The sequence below is a fragment of the Trifolium pratense genome, linkage group LG1, assembly GCF_020283565.1.
Source record: "Trifolium pratense cultivar HEN17-A07 linkage group LG1, ARS_RC_1.1, whole genome shotgun sequence".
Taxonomy (NCBI): Eukaryota; Viridiplantae; Streptophyta; class Magnoliopsida; order Fabales; family Fabaceae; genus Trifolium; species Trifolium pratense.
In genome coordinates this window covers 21,549,567-21,572,702 of record NC_060059.1, presented here as the reverse complement: position 1 = coordinate 21,572,702, position 23,136 = coordinate 21,549,567, and the positions used below count along the sequence as shown (strand labels likewise).

The 23,136-nt window shown below is 31.4% G+C and overlaps 1 protein-coding gene and 1 long non-coding RNA gene across 3 annotated transcripts; both read left to right on the top strand.

Annotated features, from left to right (window-relative positions):
* The first annotated feature begins 8,164 nt into the window (after window positions 1-8,164).
* On the top strand, window positions 8,165-11,252 carry LOC123902660. 2 transcript variants are annotated; one of them, XR_006807696.1, is made up of 5 exons: window positions 8,165-8,367; window positions 9,811-9,959; window positions 10,191-10,380; window positions 10,455-10,562; window positions 10,659-11,252. It is a non-coding gene; the product is annotated as an uncharacterized LOC123902660 (long non-coding RNA). The 2 variants fall into 2 exon arrangements; XR_006807695.1 differs by having other exon boundaries at window positions 8,167-8,367; window positions 9,811-9,937.
* A 7,610-nt stretch (window positions 11,253-18,862) lies between these two features.
* LOC123909038 (auxin-induced protein 22D-like) lies at window positions 18,863-20,735 on the top strand. The gene is made up of 3 exons (XM_045959819.1): window positions 18,863-19,279; window positions 19,834-20,133; window positions 20,384-20,735. The coding sequence occupies exons 1-3, from the start codon at window positions 18,924-18,926 to the stop codon at window positions 20,454-20,456; spliced, it is 729 nt and encodes a 242-aa protein (XP_045815775.1). The 5' UTR covers window positions 18,863-18,923; the 3' UTR covers window positions 20,457-20,735.
* Window positions 20,736-23,136: the final 2,401 nt, after the last annotated feature.

The following is a 23,136-nucleotide window of genomic DNA, read 5'->3' as shown; positions in this document are numbered from 1 at the left end:
CTGGATGTGATGACTTGTATTTGAAAGTATTTCTTGGGGGCTCATCATCTTCAGACTCATCAACTTCAGGTTCAGCAGATGCTTCAGTTCTTGGTTGTTCAGAGTCTGTAGGAACTATTGTGTTCAGAGGTACTTCAGAGAATGGATGTTCTGAGTAGTTTGGAATATCTGAATATTGATCCTCTGATACCTGAAATCTAGACAAACCTTCCACAAGCTCTGACACTTGGTCAGGCTCTTTGTCATCAAATTTGACATGCATACTTTCTTCCACAGTATGTGTTTCAGAAATATACAGTCTGTATGCTTTTGAGCGTTCAGAGTATCCTATAAAGATACCCTTATAACCTCTAGCATCAAATTTCTTTAGATGGACTTTGTTGTTTAAGATGTAACATGTACATCCAAACTGATGAAAATAAGAAATATCAGGTTTTCTTCCTTTGAACAATTCATAAGCAGTTTTGTTCAACTTAGATCTGATATAGATTCTATTTTGAACATAACATGCTGTGTTTACAGCTTCTGCCCATAAAAACTTTGCTACATTTGTTTCATGCATCATGGTTCTGGCCATTTCTTGCAGAGTTCTATTCTTCCTTTCTACAACCCCATTTTGTTGAGGAGTTCTAGGAGAAGAGAATTCATGCAGAATGCCAAATTTTTCACAAAAGTTTTCAAAAGGTTCATTTTCAAATTCTCCACCATGATCACTTCTAACTTTTAAAATAGTGTAGCCTTTTTCATTTTGAATTTGTTTGCAGAAGATGCTAAACTCATCATAAGCTTCATCTTTTGTTCTTAGGAATTTTACCCAAGTCCATCTACTGTAGTCATCAACAATCACTAATCCATACTTCTTTCCATTGATTGAAGCAGTATTAACTGGTCCAAAAAGATCAATGTGAAGAAGTTCCAATGGTCTTGAGGTAGAGACAATGTTCTTAGGTTTAAAAGAAGATTTTGTAATCTTTCCTTTTTGACATGAACCACAAAGTGTGTTTGAGTGATATTTGATTTTAGGTAAACCTCTGACAAGGTCAAGCTTGCTAAGCTTGGAGATTAACCTCCAGTTAGCATGGCCTAACCTCTTATGCCAGATCCATTTTTCTTCACTCAAGGTCAAAAGACACATCACTTTTTGTTCATTCAAATCAGAAAGATTAATTTTATAAACATTGTTCTTTCTCAGACCTTTGAAAATCATGGTGTTATCAGATTGTTTAGACACAGTACATGATTCCTTATTAAAGACAACTACATAACCATTGTCGCAAAATTGACTTATGCTCAATAAATTATGCTTAAGTCCATCAACTAACCAAACATCATTAATAGATAGGGAGGAATTACCTACTGTACCTGTACCTATTATCTTTCCTTTCTGATTTCCTCCAAAACCAACAGAACCTCCTTCTTTCATAGTCAGCTTAGAGAATAGTTGTTTATCACCAGTCATGTGCCTTGAACACCCACTATCCAGATACCATGAATGATTCATGATACTTCTTTGAGTGACAGGCTGTATGAGAAACAACTTTAATCACTACGGTGGAACTCTTTATCACAGTTAATGATAAGGTCATCCCAGTATTCTTCCTCTTCATTTATCAAGTTCTGATTGTTATCTTGAGAACTTGTCAGCCATTGGTCAAGGACATAAGCCCTTCTTCCTTTGCATAGAACTTGTTTCCAAACTCTAGGTAGGACATATCCTTTCCTAGTTGGTAAATCTGAATGATACATAATTTCAGCTTTTGGTACCCATCTTCTGGGTCCACGCTTGTTAGTCCAAACATGCTTATTATGTTGTCTAGTGTTAGAGAAAGACCTTGGTTTGGAATAATAACCTTTTTGAAATCTTTTCTTTGTTTGAAATCTGTTATTGTTCCAAGATTTGGATTGTTTATGATTCCAGGGTTTGTATCTATTATCAATCCTATTTTCTGATTGATTATATCTACTGACTCTAGAATCATAAATAATCTGAGTCTTGTACTTCATCTGAGATTTAGAATTTTTCCTTTTAAAAACTTCTGATGTTTTAGGTTGACTAACTTCAGGTACTGAAGTTCCTTTGAATCCAGAATTTGAAGTCTCAGATGTTGAAGCTTTCAGAACTTCTGAACTAATGTTCTCAGGTTCTGAACAACTTCTATCTTCTGAACTTTTCTTTCCAGATCCTGAGGGACTAGGTTCCTCTGAGCTGTCAGCTTCTAAATCACTCAGATCATCATTGTCATTTTCACAAATGCCAGGATTCTTTCCCTCTTCACTTGGTGGAACAACATAATAAACCCAAGATTTTCCAACCTTTTTGGCAAAGGTCTTCAGCTTTGAATATGTTCTACCATATTCATAGCCAAGTCCTTCTCCTCTATGTCTCAAGACATTATAAATTCTATTAGCAGCTTTGCTCTTCCCAAGGTTGAGATGCACAAACTGTTGAAGAGCTATTTCCTGCTCATCAATAGGTTTGTGACAAACAGCACAACCCTTTTCAAAGTCATCTACTCTATTCAGAGTTTCTTGATATAGACCTTGAAAATGTTCTGCTTGCTCAGTCAGAGTGTTAAGCTTTTCTTGTAAAACTTTTTGTTTACTTAACACTCTGAGATGTTTCTCAATGACCTTGTTAAGTGCAGTTATAAGTTGAGATTTAGAGCAGTCAGAAAATACCTCATCAGTTACTTCTGAATCTGATTCTGATTCATCGTCTGAGTCTACATCTGAGTCAGCTGAAGCCATCAGGGCTAGATTTGCCTCTTCTTCTTCCTCAACTTCTTCCTCAGATGATAGCTCTTCAAAAGTAGCCATCAGACTCTTTTTCAATTTGCTCTTGAATTGTTGCTTCTTTGAGCTGTATCTTTTGCTTTTGTCTTTAGCAGACATTTCTGGACAATCAGCAATAAAGTGTCCAGGCTTCTTACAGTTGAAGCAATTCTTCTGATCATCCTTTTTGCTGACAAAATTTCTGGAGCTGTTACCTCCTCTGAAATTTCTTTTGTTAAATCTGTTCCATTGCTGAAACTTGGTGAATAAAGCAAACTCATCCTCATTCATCTCATCCTCTTGACCATCAGCAGAAGATTCTTCTTCAATATCAAGAAGCTGAGTCTTAAGAGCCTTAGAAGTAGTCTTAGTTGACTGTAAAGCCACTGACTTAGACTTCTTCTTAGTTTCTGAGTCAGCATCCAGAACCATCTCATGGCTTCTGAGATTGCTTATCAGAGCTTCAAGACTCAGAGTCTTGAGATTTTGAGCTTCCTCTATTGCAGTGACCTTAGGTCTCCAAGCAATAGGAAGACTTCTCAGAATCTTCTGAACATGGTCATAGGTTGAATAACTTCTCTTAAGAGCTTTAAGCCCAGATACAAGGATTTGAAACCTTGTAAACATAGTCTCAATGTTTTCATCTTGTTGCATAGTGAAAAGTTCATATTGCCTTATCAAAAGACTAGCTTTAGCCTCTTGAACCTTTTCATTACCATCATAGGTAGCACACATAGAATCAAAGATAGATTTAGCAGTAGACTTGTTCTCTATTCTGACATAATCCTCATGTCTAATAGCTCCAACAACAATATCCTTTACTCTATGATGTTTTGTGTAGATTTTTAGGTTAGCTGGTGTGAGTAACTTTCTATTCTCCATGGACAACCTACCATGTTCATTCAAGTTTTCAAAAGTTACTCCCAACTCAACCAAATCCCACAACTCATGATCAATAGCAGTAATATTGCTATACAGTCTCTCTTTCCACCATTCAAATAATGAAGCATCACCATTGAATATAGGGGCTTTTCTATTGCCACTATGTTCATGTGATTCATTACTTAAGTAGTCATAACCAAAAGCATTTCTAGGACCACCACCAGCACCACTGGCCTCACCTTCACCAGTAGTTCTAGTACTACTATCATCTCCTCCAGACATAGTGTTCTCACAAGATCTTTACTGTCTCACTGTTAAGTGAAAGTAACAGACCAGGCGCTCTGATGCCAATTGAAGGTGTGAAAACACAAGAAGGGGGGGGGGTTGAATTGTGTTTTAGCTAAGTTAAAACTTTTTCAAGTTCTTAACTCAACTACGTTAGCAGCGGAAAAGTAACACAATAAATAACAAGTTAAGGAGATAGAGAGAGAGATCACACAAGCAATTTATACTGGTTCCTCTCACAAAACGAGAGTAGTCCAGTCCCCTTGCACTTCCAAGGGAGTTCACTATAATCACACAAGATTACACCTGCTCAAGCACACAAGCAAGAGACTTCACAACTATGCTCAAGCACACAAGCTTAAGACTTCACACTTAAACACACAAGTTTAAGTCTCACACTTAAGCACACAAGCTTAAGTTACACACGTAACAATAAAGTATATAAAAATATACAAGTGCTCTTAGATGAACCTAAAGAGAGCAAATACAAGTATTACAGAGTATTTGGCTAAAGTGCAAAAACACTTGAGAGAGGTTCAGAGCTTGTATATCAGAGAGTTCAGAGTTTGTTCAGCGCACGTTCAATTCTTGATTAATGTATATCTGTTGTAGCTGAATCTTCTAGTATATATACCACTAGAAAAGAGTCGTTGCAAGAGAACCGTTGGAGTTGATAAACTTTTGTCTTCAAGCAGTTTGTCTTGATGCAGTTGGTTGTATCCAAAACTAAGAAAGAGTTTCAGGTACTTTGACTACTGCAGAGTGGACTTTCCTTATTCAGCTAACAAAACTGAAGACCCACGTTCTCAAGACAGGACAGACAAAACAGAGGTAGCTGAACTGATCAGGCTTGAAAGGTCCTTTTCTCCATTGGTAGAAGAGTTGACTGGTGAAAGGAATCTTCACAGCTTTCAAAGAGATCTTCAGAGTTTGATGAAGCTCGTAGACAGACAGAAGTACTGAAGTCTTCATCCTCTGAACGTTGTAACCTCTGAAGTCCAACATCTTCTGAGCGCTTGTGAACTTCTGAGTTCACATCCTCTGAACTCCACTCAGGACTTAAATGATGCTTATATCTGCGCACTCAAAATAAATTTTTAGTCCTTCCAATTGTTAATTAATACTTTGTTATCATCAAAACCTTTATAGATTTAGGGGCAAACATTTTTAAATCAATTTTGTTCCAACAAGAGAGTGTTCTTAAGAAGTCTCGCATCGCTTGCGAGATTACCTAAACACGTGTTTATAAATTAGAGTTAATTCTCACTTTACAAGTCAGTTTTTAGGAGTTGATCATTTAGACTCAACTCTCACTTCTATGATGGTATCAGAGCCCCCTTCATGATCTGTTGAGCCGTATACTAATAGGTTTTTGATCGGGTCATCACCATTTATATTCGTGCCGCAAGACGATTTGTAGTTTTCAACTCTTATTACATTGAGAGTTTTCCATGTTAAAATTAAGGTTTCCTTATTTATAATTTACTCTTTTTTTTGTTTTTTTTTTATAGTTTACTCTTTTATTGTTAATATTGTTTGTGTTGGTTGTGCTGGATAATTAGGTTATTCAAATTCCACAAGAAAGAGATAATTTAAACGCTTCCGTACGTATATTCCGTTATGCACTATTGTACTATTAGATTTATCACTCCTTCTATCCCTAATTTAGTTTTAATCGTTTTAGGTTTGGGCACATGTTAAAAAAAATAGATAAGTTTATCCATTTTATGTATAAAAATAGTTAACCTCTTTTTACAATAATTTATTAAGTAAAGTTAATGTAATGCATGTTGTTGGTCATAAGTGTTTGGGACAAAAATAAAAGAGCATCTCTATATACATGATGAAAAATTCCTTCACAATATCATGATGCTGATGTGTCGCCATTTCAATGAATTCTAGAATTCAAGGAAATCATGGGAGATCATCTTATTTCTTTTTTTTTTTACAAGAGATCATCTTATTTTTTAAAAAAAAAAACGGAGATGTCCATTATTATAGTTTTAAAGTAAATAATCAATTATATAAATGCACGTCTTTTGAACGCGTTGCTTACCATCTAATGGAACTCTTTATTGGATATGTTAAAAACAGTTGCCTTTACCAATCTAAGACAACGATTTTTAAGATCAACGGCAACAATTAAAAACAGTTGAAAAGAAGAAAAAAAAAACAAGTTAAGGACGCGCTACTAGGAAGGGCTCGAGTGCTCGACCGACCCTACACTTGCCCAAAAAGTAAGGCTTTTCAGTACTTTTTTAAATAAAAAAAGTAAGGGTAGATTGGCATTTTTTAGTAGTGTCAAGGGTAAATAAAAAGAAATCCAAATTTGCTATGCATCATGTCACCATATTTATTATTTTCCAAAATTAAACAGCTTAAATGATCAAAGAGTATAACGTTGGACTGACCGAATGAATATGTGACTTGATAGTCCTGAGTCTGGCCTACGGCATATCAAATGTTATTTATTTTGGCCTGGCCTGAGTCTTTTTAAAGTATGGTCTGACTTTGTAGCCTATTTAAAAGCATGTGCTACATAAATGTCTCTATATAGTCTTTTTAAATAGGCTAAACAGACCTTAAAAGCATATTTCACATTTAAATTTTTATAATTTCTTCAACATTAAGAAAAAGCTAATAAAATGATTAGCACAATAATTAAAAGTTAATAAAATAACAAATATGATTAAATAATAATATATTTTTTCTTTGGCAAAAAGAAATATATAAATAATAATAATTAAATATAAACAGGTCGCCCTATCAGGCTTTGTAGGCTTTTTTAGAAGCATGAGCCTGACCTATTTATGTAAACATGCTTTTTTCAAAGTCTAAGCCTGACATTTTTAATAAACAGACCAAACCAGGCTTACACAGGCCAGGCCGAAGACGCCTGTAGGCCGCCTGACCTATTCTCAACCCTAGTGACTTGTTACCTTATTTGGTTAATAGACCTAACCTAAGGCCCGGATTTCCTATATAAAGAGTGTGACGTACTTGCCCTAATTAATATATCTTATTTTGACTAGTTAATGCTCAGACCAACTTTGGCTAATAGTGTATCTTTCATGTACCTCCCTCGGACAACCATCACTGGAGATCGTTCGGCCTTAATTTGCCTGGAAATTTGATTTATGTTTTCAGACGACATAACATGATAAAAAGAAAAATAAAATAATTTATAATTTCTACATAAAGTTAAAATCAGACAAGAATATAACTTTAGAGTCACTACTAGAAAAAGTTCAAATACCGACGGAATTTAGAGACGGAATTTATTTCTTCTCTGTTAGAGACGAAATTAGAGACCGAAAAAAACAATCAGAGACGAAAAATAAAATATATGTACTAGTGACCGATGTTAGAGACGGAATATTCTGTCTCTAAATCATTCTGTCTTTAAATTCGTCTCTACTTGATTATTTCTTTAATTATAAATAGATAACAATAGTTGGAGACGGATTTTAGAGACAAACTTTAGCCGTGTCTAATGTTTTCCGTCTCTGTATCTGTCTCTAATCGGTCAACTTGTTATTAAAATAGTCAAAATTTTGTTAGAGACGGAAAAAATCTGTCTCCGTATATTGTTTGTTGTCTATATTAAATTAACACAATACTATTTCATTTTGCGCCAATTTTTTGCCGCCTAGACATTTATTTAGAATTTTAAGAGATTTTTTCTTCATTGTCCGGCCAAACTAATTATATTATTTCATTAGACAAAATTATCTCTTTTTTTTTTTAACCCTAAGTCACTTTTTGCCCACTTCACACTAGTCCACCGCTTCCTCTCGTTTTCACCCTTCACACCATTGCTCCGTCACGACCATTATATCAAGTTATCGCTCACTAATCCTCACTCTGTCAAGGTGTTTGCCTTGCAAAAATAAAAAAATACAACTTAGCGTCTGTCTTGTTAAATTCAAATATTTTCTTTTCCCTTTGTCCCAAATTATAAGCGAAAAAATAAAAATCATACTTATTAAGAAAAATTAAAACATGATAATTTGGAGTACATTTTTGTTTTTTTTTTTGAAATAATTTTATAGGAAGACATAAAAATAATTTTAATTGATTTTTCCATTATCCTTTGAATTCCCTCTCAAACAAGTGAAATGTTGAAAACAAAGGGACAATTGAAAACAAATAAACTCTTAATATAATAATAAATAATTAATAATTAATATTAATAATAATAATAACAGAGGTACAATTCTTTAAAAAAAAAGAGAGGGATAATTGAAAACAAAGAAAGTCTTAAAGGAGAGGGAACCGAAATTTTCATTCCCTCTGTTATCTCCCTCAAATATTTTCCCCTTTTTATTTCAGTCAAAAACAAAAACTATCATACTTCTATCTCTCGCAGCCCCATGTCTATCATCGCCGCCGTAGATACTCTCATCGCCGCCCTTGCTGCTCTTCATCGTAGGTTTCACTGTTCTCTTTCGCTCTTTCTCTCCCTCTACATCTCTCTCTCTCTCTCTCTCTCTCTCTCTCTGTATGTGTGTTAGTCGCAATTTGGATGTGGATTCTTCAACTGTTAATTGATTTTTGTCTTCAATTTCTGGGTTTATGTTAATTTTTTGATATTTTGATTACTATGATTTAGGATTTTGAGTTTATGTGTTCAATTTATGTATTCTTCATTTTAGGGTTTGATTCATGGGTTCTTTCTGGTTAATCTTTTTAGTTAGGTTTTTGAGTTCAATTGAATTTAGTACCACCATACAGAACACATGAACCTCAACTCTCCCATTACATATTAAACATCACTTGTTCTGTGAGATGATGTCTTCAATTTCTCTTAAATTGTTTTATTTTAAGAGTTAAGACTAAGATATTTGCTAATCTAAAAATGCAGAATGTAAAATTTTTATACTTGAACTGTTGAGTATAATTTAGGTCTTACTTTCAGAGTGAAATTTTGACTAAGATATACAAGACATGTATTAGATGGTATACAATAAGAAAGATTATGACAAAAATGCAGAATGTGAAAACAAAGTCCATGTAGACCCTTGAAACCTCCAATTTAAAAATGACATACAACTATAAAGAAAAGGGTTGGAGCATACATGTTCACTTAAAGCCAAGGGACTTGCATGAACATAACTTAGGTTCAGCCACCACATATCAGTCCTAGCGTTTCCTTGTTTAATTGCTGATTATTTTTTTAGCAAATCCATGACCTGGACTGCCATATCAGTCATTTTTTAGATTGATCCGTCATGTATGTCACTTTTTAGTTTATGTATTTTATTTTATTGGTTTTGATTCTATTTTTGAGCAGTTTATCTAAGGTTAAGTTAATGTCCGAGCCTCAAAAGCTACCAATAGGAGGAAAAAGAGTTCACATATCCCTTGCTTAGCTACAAGTAATTGGTAACTTATTGCAAGAGTGATTGTTTATACTTCAGTTACCATGTCAATCAAAATAGTTTTACAATTTTAATTTCGGCTTTGGCTCAACAATCAACATGTATATGATTTTGTTGTTGTGCTGGATATTCCACTTGATTTTAGTAGAGCAAATGTAATTGAGTCATAGTAACTTATCAATGATGTGTTATTATGGTTGTGTTCACTTGAATTTTAATGGATTACATTTAGCCCTATTTTTTGGGTATATGTTGTCTACAAGAAATTATGTTTAGTATGTGTATCTAATGCTATATTATGGTTATATTTCTTTTATTAGTTTCTTGGTTCTGTTCTAAGTTAGTTTCTATTGATTATTAAATAAAAATGTGTATGAAACGAGGCTTGTGAACTTGAATTAGTTTACATGATTTATGTTTGAAATTACATAGAATTATATCCATATATGTTTGAAATTGCATCTTATTGTAATTTTTCTGATACTTTCAGCTTCGAACCCAAATCTACAGTGAGGGGTGCTATTACGAAAATCTTCAAAGAAAATTTTCAAGGTGCATGGTCATGTTGGAGTGCTGTTGATTCGACCACACAAGATTTTTGATTTGAAGACTTTAAGGTCATTTTATTAAGTAATTGAGGTGTGCTGGTTGTGTTTCATTATGGGATCCAATTGATAATCTTGTTTATTTTTTCATTGAGGTTATGCTTGTCATATTACAAATTGTGTTTATATGCTATTAAATTTATCGTTGTTTCTATTGGAGTGTAGATTTGTATATATGCTATTAAAATTGTATACAGGCTATGCTTATCATATGACAGATTGTGTTTGCAACTTTTACACTACTATTTGTATTGTTTGTTTGTAGGCCAAATACAAATGGCTTGAAAAGGATGAAGCTAGCATTAAAAAAGCTTTAATAGTAGGGGAACATTGGCCCTGGAAAATGCTTTGTTCAAGGTTCGTAGCGGTAAAGATAAAGGTGAATGGATTGATGAAGATAAGTTAGAAGAATTAAGGGATCAATGGAACGGTGAAACTTGGCAAAACAGAAAATGGTTAGTAGTAAATCTGCTTTAGTGAATTTCAATTTAAACATATTATACTAAATTTATGTTGGTTATTGTTTTAGAGGATGAAATTGAATAGAGAGCCAACATGTTTTGAGGTTTATCAGAGAATGCATAAACCAAAGGAAAAATCAAATGAGTGGTTTAACAAAGAACAAACTCTTATAGCTGTAAACAAACTCTTATAGCTGTAAGTATAAACTAATCTTGTTTAAGTTATAACTTTTAGCAATGTAAATAATATACTAATAGTTACAATTTTTCAGGAAAGTTACCAAATTAAATTGTTTGAGAGAAATTCTCAAATAGGTGAGGGTAGTAACCAACAATCTGATGATAGTATATACATGGAAGTTGTTGGAGGCATTAACAAGAAGGGACACATATTTGGATTGGGGATCTCAAGCTGCCACTATCAAAGAATCTTTGAAATTTTCTCCTTCAATTTCTACTCATGTGGTACAGTCAGATAAAGTTGCTGCTACGGAGGCTAAGATTGAAGCATTAATCGTTGAACTTGAGCAAAATAATCTTGAACAAGAAATGTTAAAACAAAAGATGGAGCATTGTGAGCAGATTTTTGGAAGGTTTGTGCCTAGTATTAATCAAAACTCTCCGGTTCAACTTGAAAGAGAAGGTGATAAGGAAAATTATGAGATCGATGCTAATGAAAATGATGTGATGGATGATGAATATTAGCTTTAGTTACTTTCTTTTATGTATTTTTGTTAAATCAATTATATGAATTTTTGTGTCTTTGACAATTTTAGGTTTGATATTATATTTAGTGCAGTAGTGGTGCACTTGATACTTTGTAAGAATGACATACATTTGGTGTCAATCGAAATTTGATTTTCTCACATTCAAGAATTATATAAATTACATATAGTAGATAAAAATTAATATTTGAAAAATTGTATAAGCATTTAATTGTATAAATGTGTTTTGTCAATATGGAGACGGAATTCTATGCTTAGAGACGGAATTTTTGAGACAGTATTATTTGAATTTAGAGACGGACAATTTTGTCTCCATTAGAGACGGATTTATTATGTTTTGAATTCAATGTTTAGAGACAGATGTTTATTAGATAGTGACAGATAAATTCTGTCTCCAATCAGAGACGGAATATAAAATCCATCTCTGATAGTTTAGAGACGAGGAAATTAAAGACAGAATCAAATCGGTCTCTAATTCTGTCTCTAACATGCTTAGTGACGGAATATTGGCATTTTAGAGACAGATTTTGCCCGTCGGTATTTAAGATTTTTCTAGTAGTGAGTTTAGACTATTGGATGATTTTATTTTCTAGGGAATTTTCTTCGATCCTTCTTCAGTTTCAAGTGTCCCTCTAAATTTGTTTACATTCAATCTTGAGTTGGCTAAGAGGATATAGCGAATAACGAAACCAACAAATATCCATAGGTGTATAATTCAAATTTGATGGGTTGGAATAAAAAGTAAATGGTCCTTTATGTCTACATTGCCATTGAAAGTGGATGAAAAAGTTGAGTTGTACGGTCAGAAAGAGTGTGTTTGGTTTTATTATCCTAGCCTAAATTAACGTGGTAGTGTCCATACTTGGTTTGGTATTCCTTTTATTTTTAGCTAACATATAGCCCAACATGTATCATGTATCTATGAGTTGTTTTTGGAGTTGTGTATTTGTAGTTTTGTTATGTGGTCCAAATAATTCCTAATTTGCTAGCTAGCTCGTTTCTTTCTTGTTACATTTTATTTTTCAGTGGGGTTGGGGAAATTGTGTCTTGGATATTGTATATTGATGATTTCTAACGTTAGGATAAGTATCAACTGAGTTAAGTTTTACATTACTTAAAAAGGTAGAAATTGAGCATTTTAACACCAAGATAAATATTTTGATAAGAAATTACAGAAGTACAATCAATACTAAATTCTCTAATCACGAAGTATAGGCTTATAGGATGTAATTGACCGTCAAAAAACTTAACTAATGTCCCAAGACCACTGTTTAACATTTCTCATATTTCAAATAGTGGTGCGTCAAATTAGAGTAAGATCCTCCTATGCTTATTTTTCGAAGAGGATATATTAAAAAGGATTCAAGAAGAGTAAGAAGATTACCGGGATGAATTATCCCCGAACCAATCCATATGAATATCGCATATCAAAACAACTGATGCAAACTTGCAATTATAGAATAAATGATCATCAGAATATAAGGAAGGGGGTGAAAAATAGGTTAGATTTGGCTTTGATAAGACATTTTGTTGTGTGGTCTATTTGAAAAGCTTGGAATTGTTTTATCTTTTTTAGAAAGTTGATGAATGTTGAACAACTAATGGTTAACTCTTCTAATGGAAATGGTTTTTTGGTAAATCACCCGGTTTTCCTTGCACTCAATATGAGTGGGTCGTGCAACTTGTTATGTGTTGGCGTCCAACGCTTCTCCAAATTTTTTGAGCCTATGTACAAAATGTAAAAGTAGTCCCTTAATAAATAAATAATTATTTTTTAAAAAATATAAAACCATCTTCGATTTAAATCGCAAATAACATTAAAAAAAAATATCATTCTTGTAATTAAGTTTCAAATTGTGATTTTTAGTTTCAAATTTTAGAAACCCCAAATTGTAAAATTTTGATTTTTACCTTTGTTTCAACTACAATATGGAGTTATGGAGATTAAGTTTTTGAGAATAGGAGCAGAGGAGAAGGGTAGCGCTGGAGATGGGTGGCTTGCCGCCGTCAGTTACTGTGGACTAGTGGTTGGTGGGCACTAGTAGACAGTAGTGGTGTGTTAGTGCTACGCTAATTCATTTCTTGTTTTGATCAAATATGTTAATTCGTTGATCATTGTTATTATTACTTTTCTTATAGTTTGTTGTAATATAATTCATTTTTACATTCCTATTTTACCAATACTACCTATAAAAAAAATTGAGGCCCTCATTTTTAAGAGGTCCCAATGCCATGACTCATGTGGCACATGCATTTAGGTCGCCCCTATCAATGTCGGTAGGAGTTTTTGTGGTTGCAAGAGGTTGGTTCTTGTGTATTTGGTTTCATGTTATTCATGTTTTCTTCACACAATAATGCGGTATTTTTAGGGTACTCTTGATCTGTGTGGTTTGGGACCATTTTTCGTCTGTTTGGAGAGTGCTCCATCTTTTTGTGGTGTTTTTTTTACTATTTTCTTTCGTTCCTATTTTATTTCTATGTTGATTTTTTTCTTTTTTTTGTTCCTTAAGTACTTCTTGTACCTTTTTGTACGTTTTCTACCAAAAATATTTTCCTTTCCTTTTTAATTTAATTATGTGCCATTAAAAAAAAAAAACTAACACGACCTTGACACTTCCGCTCTATTTAATTTGAATCAAACAAAAGTAGGAGGAATGATGGCACAAGGAGATTAAAGTATGAAAGCAAGAGTTGGATATAGATTCTCTCTATTGGAAAAAATGTGGCGATCTTTACCATTGATCTTCACATTATCAAATGGTTAAAATATCAAAATATAAATACTGACCATTGATAATGTGGAGATTAATTAATAGTTAAGATCTTTATATAATTTTCTATAAAAAAATTCAATTGAGAGAATTATTTGTTTTGGTACATTGAATTGAGAGAATTTATTTTTGCGTGATTCTATAAATGGAGAATAACCGGAGGGATAATAAGGGTAAACTAAACTCAAACTCTGATTGGTGTAATAATCCTTTAGTTTGTCTCCAATGCATCTAAAGTGATTTTCTTTGAAATGTAAGGGATGAGTACCCCTTGTACTCCTTATAATTCAATTTTGACTTATAAAAAAAACACAAACTCTGTTTTTTTTTATTGGTTTCATACCAACAAGTTTTCCTCAGCAACTCGATCAAAAAGTAATCAAATCGAAAATACAAAATTTGAGTTTAAAATGCATAACACCCATGGGCCATGACTTGTATGTATCATGAGTGGCAAATAGGATTAATCAATTTGAAGAAGGATTTGGCTAAGAAATTAAGAGTTTGTTCGGATTGATAACACAATTTTTTTTACCACAGCTTGTTGTCCGTTTGTCCTCCATTCAAATGTAATTATCCTACATATATATTATATTAATTGATAACACAATTAAAATTAGAATTTTAGTCAATTTAGGGATTGGAACATGATAATCAAGGTACGATTCGGTTAGTGTCCCATAAGCTGTTATAAACCAGAAGTTTCTATCTTTTGTAGATTTTTTCTTTTTTTCCAGTGGATCTTCTTTTCTTTTTTCATTAGATCGTACCTTAGCCTTAGAATTGTGCCAAGGTTTCAGAATAAAAGGAGATAAGTTTCAATTGAATTTTTCTCAATTTTATTTGGATAGAGTAATAAAACTATCTATTTTTTTTATAAGCAAAAATATATTATAAGGGAGTATAATGGGTACTCAAACCCTTACAACAAAGAGCACTAAACTAAGTGCTTAGAATACAAGACATATGATTTAAACACCAAAAAGGAAAAGAAGTACAAGTCCTACGTACATACCGACTAGTGAACCACAACCAAGAAAGAAGTTTGTTTGTCTTCAATAACGATGAAACATCCGGTATATTGGTAATTTAAATTGGTAATTACTTGTCTATTTCCAACTAACACATTATGTTTCATCCAACTAACACATTATGTTCAAATAGACAAGTATATATGACAATTATCGTAGAATTTGACCTTCAAAATTATTTTCTCTTTATTTTCTTTTCTATTACATTCATATATACTAATTAAACATAGTGTCAGAAAAATAAAGTTTTTCTATATTCCTCATCATTTATTTAACAACTTAATTAAAAATGTAAGTAAAAGATTCATATGATTAGATGCCCATTTGTTAAGGAAGATGCTAATATTTTTATGGCAAATGCTAAATAGTGTTTTCGGGGCACTCTTTAAGCCCTTAAATAGTAAATTTTTTATAGAATTTTTATGAAATGCGTAAAGTCAAAGCATTGGAAATTAGAATGTTTAATTTTTTGAATAAAAAGTTTCTTTTAATGGAATGCTTAAAGAGTGCCCCGGAGGCCCTCGTTAGCAAGACCCTATTTTTTTTTTTTTTGAGCCAAAGCAAGACCCTATTTTTATTTGACCGGAAAAATACTTTTATTTATTTTTAATTAAATACGTACTAGTAATATTAAAATTAATACAAGTATTTCAATTAAATATTTATAGTTTTTTTTTTTTGAACCAATTAAATATTTATAGTTAAAGCATTGAGGGTAGGGTAACATATCTAGATCCTATTCCTACATACTCCTAACCACATGGTTATGGGCATCCAATCAACAAGTCCAATATGGGACCCTCAACTGATCACATGTATCCATTTTGTGTGATCCAACGCTCCAGGATTCGCTCTTCACATTCACTGTCACAATCAAAGCCGTCGATTCGTGGTCCCTATTCTTCAGTACCATTGGCTGTGTTTGTTGCCTCAATTGTCCCCTCCCACTTCTACACCCTGCTTTTTCATGTCCCTAAAGTCACCGACAATCATATCTGTCCTTTCTAACCCCACTCCACGCGCTTCTTCAACCGTGTGGCATCCCTCCCTATCATTTTTAAGATGGTAAAAGAAAAAAAACCTTATATCCATAAATCCATGTCCTAAGTGTGTAAGGCAACCTAAGTAAGTCTCCAAAATGAAAATTTTATTTAGGAAAAAGTCTCTTATAAGTTATAAATTTATTAATTTACGTAGAAAAAAAAGCTTCAAACAAAAACATAAAGATCTATGTTAATTATTTTCTTATAAAAATGAGTCAATAATTTTGTAAAGTCATGAGCGTCTCCGACATTTTGGAGATCCGGTAGGATAATTAAAAATGTCATAATAAAAGAAAAAGTGCAAAAAAATCAAAAGAATTGTCATCGATTTAAATTAAAAATAATATCAATAACAGTATTAACAAATAATAATTTTTTTACTAATATAAAGAAAATTGATAAACAAGACAATCTCTATCACACACATCTTTATTTGATAAAACTATAATATAACAATTAACTATAAAGCTTCTAAAAAATTTGTTAACAATAGAACAATCTATTTTAGGACATTTTATAGCTAATAAATCCTTCATTTTAAAATAAAGAGAATCTCAAATATCTGAACTCTACAATCTCTCATTTGAAAGCTCACAATCACTTGTTTTATATCCCTCATTTACTAATACTATTATTCTATAATTTTTTTAGGCCCCAATTTTATGAGGCACTATGTCATAGCACATGCATCAAAGACGCCTCTGTGTAAAGCAACTAGATTAATTGTTCATGGGTTTTATTGAATATCATTAATTTTGATAAATCTTAAAAACATAAAAGATTTTCAATTTCGTTAAAAAAAACTATGGATGATCCGTATGATATAAACTTTCAATCTAATAATTTTTTTTATAAAATTTGTATTTGTTATAAGGGTCTTGCTAAACCGTGTCGTGTTGACTTCACACATTTCCATAAAAATTTAACAAAACTTACTATTTAAGATGTTTAAAGAGCGTCACAGGGGCACTGTTTATAATTTTATTCATGACTTATACAACAGACCACTTAAAGTCTTAAACTACTCTTTCATGACCTTCATGTGAATCTATTTATGTAGGAAGGATGCTAGTATTACGGTGGACCATATTCATAAGTGATCCACCGTGGACCAATATTTAAAATTACCAAAAATTCTAACGATTGTCGATAAAATTCTTTAAGATAAAAAATTGACAACTCTCGTAATATTTACAGCTAAAATAATAACATGATTAAAGTTAGTTCACTACATGTTATATTTTTATTTTTCGTTAATTTAGTCGAATCGATATATCAATTAAGTCATTATTTTAGTTGTAAAAATAAAAATGATTAGGGTAAATAGGGTTTTACCCCCCTGCAAAATGGGTGAATTTTGCATTACCCCCTGCAAAAATTTTTTTTGTGATTACTCCTCTATAATATAAAGATTCATTCAATTACCCTCCCTAATTCGCCAACTAAACATGGAATCTTTTTTTTATGATGTGGCATGCATATGTGGATTTTCTTAGAATTTTTATTTATTATTATAATTATTCCAAATCATTGTTATTTAAAATTAAAAAAATAAAAAAATCTTCATCTCAAATCCCACAATTTTTTTTCTCCAAAAAACAACCTTCATATCAAATCTCAGGGAGCAATTTTCATCTCAAATCCCTAAATCGAAAAAAAAAATAAAATCATCATCTCCACAATTCCTCCAATTCAAACTCTTCCTCCACCTCCTCCATAACCACCACCACCACCAACAACCCTAACATAATCAACTCCTTTATCCCTCTTCTTCCTGGTCTCTACCTCTCACGTGTTCATTCCTTTGATCTTGGTGAAGGATATGGGTTGGGTTAGCAATTACAAGTTCAAGAAAAATAACAACAACACATGTTCTCCAAACATCATTAATTCTGATTTAATTTTAATTTTTTGGAAAATCAACAAACAACAAAATTGAGAGTGATGCTGCAAGGAAGAGAGATGCAATTGGTGGGAAAGAGAGATGGACGACGACGGTGGTGGTGGCTGGTGGTGGAGAATGAACTGTGAGATTTTATGTTTTGAGAAACTTATGAGTTTTTTATGGTTTTGGATTTATGGGTTTGAGATTGAATTGATGAGATGAAATTTAAGATTGAAGATGAAGTTTGTTGTTGTTGTTTATTCTTCCCATGAGAGTGGTGAAGATTGTTGATGTTTCTTGCTGTTTGTTTTTCCCCTTTTTTGTTTTTTATTTTTTATTTTTTTTAAATGACATAGCTCAATATGTGGCAAAATAAAAATTAAATAAATAAAAACAGTAAAAAAAAAGCCATGTGTAAAAAAAAAAGCCACGTATGGTTGCCATGTCAGCAAAATTAAGATTCCAAATCCATATTGTCAATTCAGGAGGGTAAAACAAAGAATCTTAATATTACGAGGGGGGAATCACAACTTTTTATTTTACAGGGGGTAATGCAAAATTCTCCTATTTTGCAGGGGAGTAAAACCCTATTTACCCAATTAACTTATACTCCCTCTAGTTACTTATATAAGAAAACTTTTGTTTTCTAAATATATGGAATGATTGATGTATCTAGTCTATTTTTTAGACCAAATGCATCAATCATTCTATGAACCTAAAAAATGAAGAAAAAAATTATACTAAGGACGAGATGAAGTACTTTCAAACAACATTGTATGTCGTTGAAATTTTAAATATTTTTTAAGAGCTGGTCCACATAAGTAGTCTATATTAGAACTTTCCCCACGAAGGATATACATTTTTGTAAAGATTATGTAACAAAATGACGTGTTGGGGATAAGCAAGAGTATTATCCTTGAAAAAATCCATTGCCATATGTCTGTCAACACATGATTGGTTCGTGACTAAGCGCGTGTGAGAAACGAAGGTGGATTGGTATTTGATTATTGTGTTCCAATTCATGCACCACAAAAGAATAAGTCACCTAGATATTGTCCCACACTAATGTTGCTATAAAATTCATGAGCTACCATCTATTCTTACATCAACCAACAACACCATCTAATCTAATCTATTCTTCATCTTCTTTTTCTTCCATCTCAATTCTCAATTCAACAAATTCATACCAAGAAATGGAGAATTCATTGGTGAACCATGAAACTGAGCTGAATCTCAAGGCTACAGAATTAAGGTTGGGATTACCCGGCTGTGATGAGGTGAACAAACTTCAATGCAATTTCTCTATTCTTAGAAGCAACAAGAGATCTTCATCAGAAATCAGTACTGAGGTAGATTCCATGAGCAAAAGCAAATTGAATACTTCTAATGGTTCTGAAATCACAAGTCATGATGATCAAGACAATGCTCCACCTTCAAAGTAAGCAATATTAACACATAATTTATTTTGATTTTTCGACTTAAAAAGTAAATTGAATTTGCAATGAAAATTCAAATATAAAAAACATAAAATTAGAACTAATTTTTTCTATAATTGTTTTTTTTTTTTTTTTTAAAAAAAGGATTTTAAATAGCGGGTGCGATTACTGATTAGGTTGCAATTACTGATTAGTTGTTTAACAAAATTTTTACATTATAGAGGATCAAATGTGGCTGATGCAGCTTTAATCGTGTTACATTTTCAATAACATCAAAAGTTATTATGCATCGTCTGATATCGTAATTTCAAACATTTTCCTTGAAACATCGTTGAAAAATAATATTTTTTTTATAGAAATATATTAGTAGTTAATTTGTTATGGGAAGATAAATTGTTAGCAATAGAGATAGAGATCTAACCCTAGATCTCATTTTTAAATTCATTTAGTTTTCCAACTCATACCACTGGACTAAACCTTCAAGATGCCAAAAACAAATATGTGTATCATATGATATGTATATGAATATTGATCAAAGTTTTGTATTACTATTCAGGGCACAAATAGTGGGATGGCCACCAATTAGATCTTATAGAAAGAATAATTTGCAACAAAAGAAAGGTGAATCAGAAGTTGGGATGTATGTGAAAGTGAGTATGGCTGGTGCACCTTATTTAAGGAAAATAGATCTCAAATTTTACAAGAGTTACTCAGAACTTCTCAAGGTTTTGGAAAATATGTTCAAGTGTACATTTGGTGAATATTCAGAAAGAGAAGGTTATAATGGATCTGAATTTGTTCCAACTTATGAAGACAAAGATGGTGATTGGATGCTTATTGGAGATGTTCCTTGGGAGTAAGTTTTTCCATTCATATTCATACTCCTTCCGGTTTTTTTTACAACAGACATTTCACTTTATTAAATTCATTGAATAATTAATGTATTTGGTCTATATTATAGATCAGATACATTAATTTCTCAATAAATCTAAAAATGTGAAATATATTTTAAAAAAAAAAAAAAAAATCAGAGGGAGTATTTTTTTAAGTAAACATTTAATTAATATTGTTATCTTATGGAAGTTTTGTTTATATATTAATTGCAGAATGTTCATGTCTTCTTGCAAAAGGTTGAGAATTATGAAAGGATCAGAAGCAAAAGGATTGGGTTGTTTTTGAACCAAAAAAGCAAAGGATGCCATTCGAGAATTTCCTATATTGTCCTCTCAAAGTCACAGAGGCATATTTAGCTGATTGAAAAGATAGACACATAGAAACTTGTATTTTTTGTTTTATTGTTTTTATTTTTATTTCCAAGGCTAGTTGCCTCTGCTTCATGAAGTATAAATTCTCTTCTAAATCATGGATGCAAGAATCGGAGACAATAAGAAGCAAATGATATTTTAATTGTACATATACACATATAATATATACATAATATTACTTCATTTTGTCCTATATATATTGTTTTCACTATAAATAAATTATGTATACAATAAGGGGATCTATCGAGAAGGTGGAACTTTCAATTCATGTTTTTTTAATCCTGTAATATGGCTTGGTTTTGAATTGATTTGATCTATGTTTCTTTGTATTTGATTTCAAGTGTTGTATTAAGGCAAATTTCATTTGATGAGTGTTTAGTAACTTTGATGCTGATTTTTTTTTTAATCACCACAAATATTAGTAGTAATTAGTGGTTTGAACCCATAACTTTTCTTCCTCAAACCACCTTACAAATGTTAGCTTTGATGCTAACATTTTCATAGTCAGAATGATCTTTGACAAGTCCTAGTTATTGGTAAAAATACTGAAATTGTTAGGCCAAATGTCATAATCGGAATTCGAAACCCTACTGATTCACTTGTGTGTGCGCGTTTATGATAACTTTGTCATTTCGTCTATCTAAAATAAATTATCTTTTGAGAACTGATTATGAATTATGCAATAAAAGTAGTTCTATCAATAATGAACACTTGTAAACACAAATTCAAAGTTACAAAGTCTCCACTAAAAATCAATCTTGCATCCTAGTGTCTATGGAGATCTAGCAATTCCGATACTCCAAAATTGTTCAACTATCGTGTCAAGTACCATACCTGACACCAATACGTGTTTGATATTTTCGGTACGTATCAGAAAAGTATTTGTGATCATATTTTATTTTTTTAATAAAAAAATACCAAACACGTTTGTGGTACTTTGCGATACGTATCGGAGAAGTATCCAATGAAGTTGTGATTAAATTTTATTTTTTAATACAAAAAATATCAAACATGTTCTCAATAAGTTGTTTCTTGATGATGACAATCGAGGAGATGAGAGTGAAGTTAATTTTAACTCTCAAGTAATGAATATTAAGCTATGATGTTCTTTGTGAATAGTATTAATGATGTCTTTTAGGATAATACTAATGATATTATTTTTTTGAAATAATAGTACTATTGCTTTTTTTTTATATATAGGACTTAAGATATGTAATTCACTTGATTGATAATTTTAGTATTGTGAATATTTATTTTTATTATCAATCTAATCTAATCTATATAAGAAAGTTGACTATTTTGGAAAACTCACAAATAACTTTGCTTCAAATGTTGTCATGTGTCTAAAGTAAGGGTATTTGGTGTCCAAAATTTGTGTAACTAAACTAATATTGCTGCAAACCGAGCCATATTGTCAGCCAACCAAGTCATTTTGTAAACTTGTGACAGAAAAAGTTATTTTTTGGCAAGTCATGGTTACATAGAAACAAATTTGGTTGCTTTTGAAACCAAACCAAGCCATTCTTTATGTCAAAATATTAAATGCAATTGTCACATGTCATTGTCATCATATTCAACTCTTTATTTCTCCACCAAAGAATAATTTGAAATTTGAATTCAAATTTCATGAATTATATTCTTTATAACTTCTCATTTCTCTCTCATTTTATACATTTTTTTTTGGAATAGAATATAATCTATACATTTTACACGGGATAAGTTTTAACTAATATAAATTTGAACTATCATATACGGGACAAATTATTACTGATAAAAATTTCAAAAAAAAATTTATCATATATGAGACAAATTTTAACTAATTTTTTTATGGGATAAGTTATAACTGACATAAATTTTTACTATCATATAAGGTTTAAACCATCACTGATAAAAATTTAAAAATAATTATCAAATGTAAGACAAGTTATAACTAATAAAAATTTCAAAAAAACTATTTTACACGATAAATTTTCAAATAACCATCATATACGAGACAAATTATCATATATAAAAATTTCAAAACAATTATCATATGGAGACAAATTTTAACTATTTTTTTTTTTCAAAAAAATTATTTTACACTGAATAAGTTATAACTGACATAATCTTTAACTACAATATACTGGATAACTTTAATATCAAAATTTACATTAATCTATACTTAAATAATTATAATAATAATTATAATGTACTAAATAAATCAAACACCGTTGTACCAAAAAAATATGGATAAAACATGCTATCAGATAAGGGACAACAAATTATAGCTGATAAAAAATTCAAAATAATTATCATATATACTAATTAAATCATACGCGGGACAAAATACGGTACCAATTCAAATACAAAAAAAATTATTTATAAGTACAAAATATATACATTAGTAAAAAAATATGCTTTCTCATACGGGATAAATTATAACTTATAAAAATCTCAAAATTGCTATTATATATACTAAATAAATCATTAAATATTAATGAAAATTTTCTGCTTTTTTCAAATGACTGTCTTAATGCAAAATTTTATTTACTTAATAAAGTGTAACTTAAAAAAATATCATTGTAACGTTCGCACGGTGGGTCTATTACTGGTTT

Bases quoted from the DNA above. Each gene is read 5' to 3' on its own strand.
- LOC123909038 (XM_045959819.1), top strand. From the start codon at position 18,924: ATGAGCTACCATCTATTCTTACATCAACCAACAACACCATCTAATCTA. The intron at 19,280-19,833 runs GTAAGCAATATT...ATTACTATTCAG, and splicing joins GACAATGCTCCACCTTCAAA to GGCACAAATAGTGGGATGGC. The intron at 20,134-20,383 runs GTAAGTTTTTCC...TATTAATTGCAG, and splicing joins ATTGGAGATGTTCCTTGGGA to AATGTTCATGTCTTCTTGCA.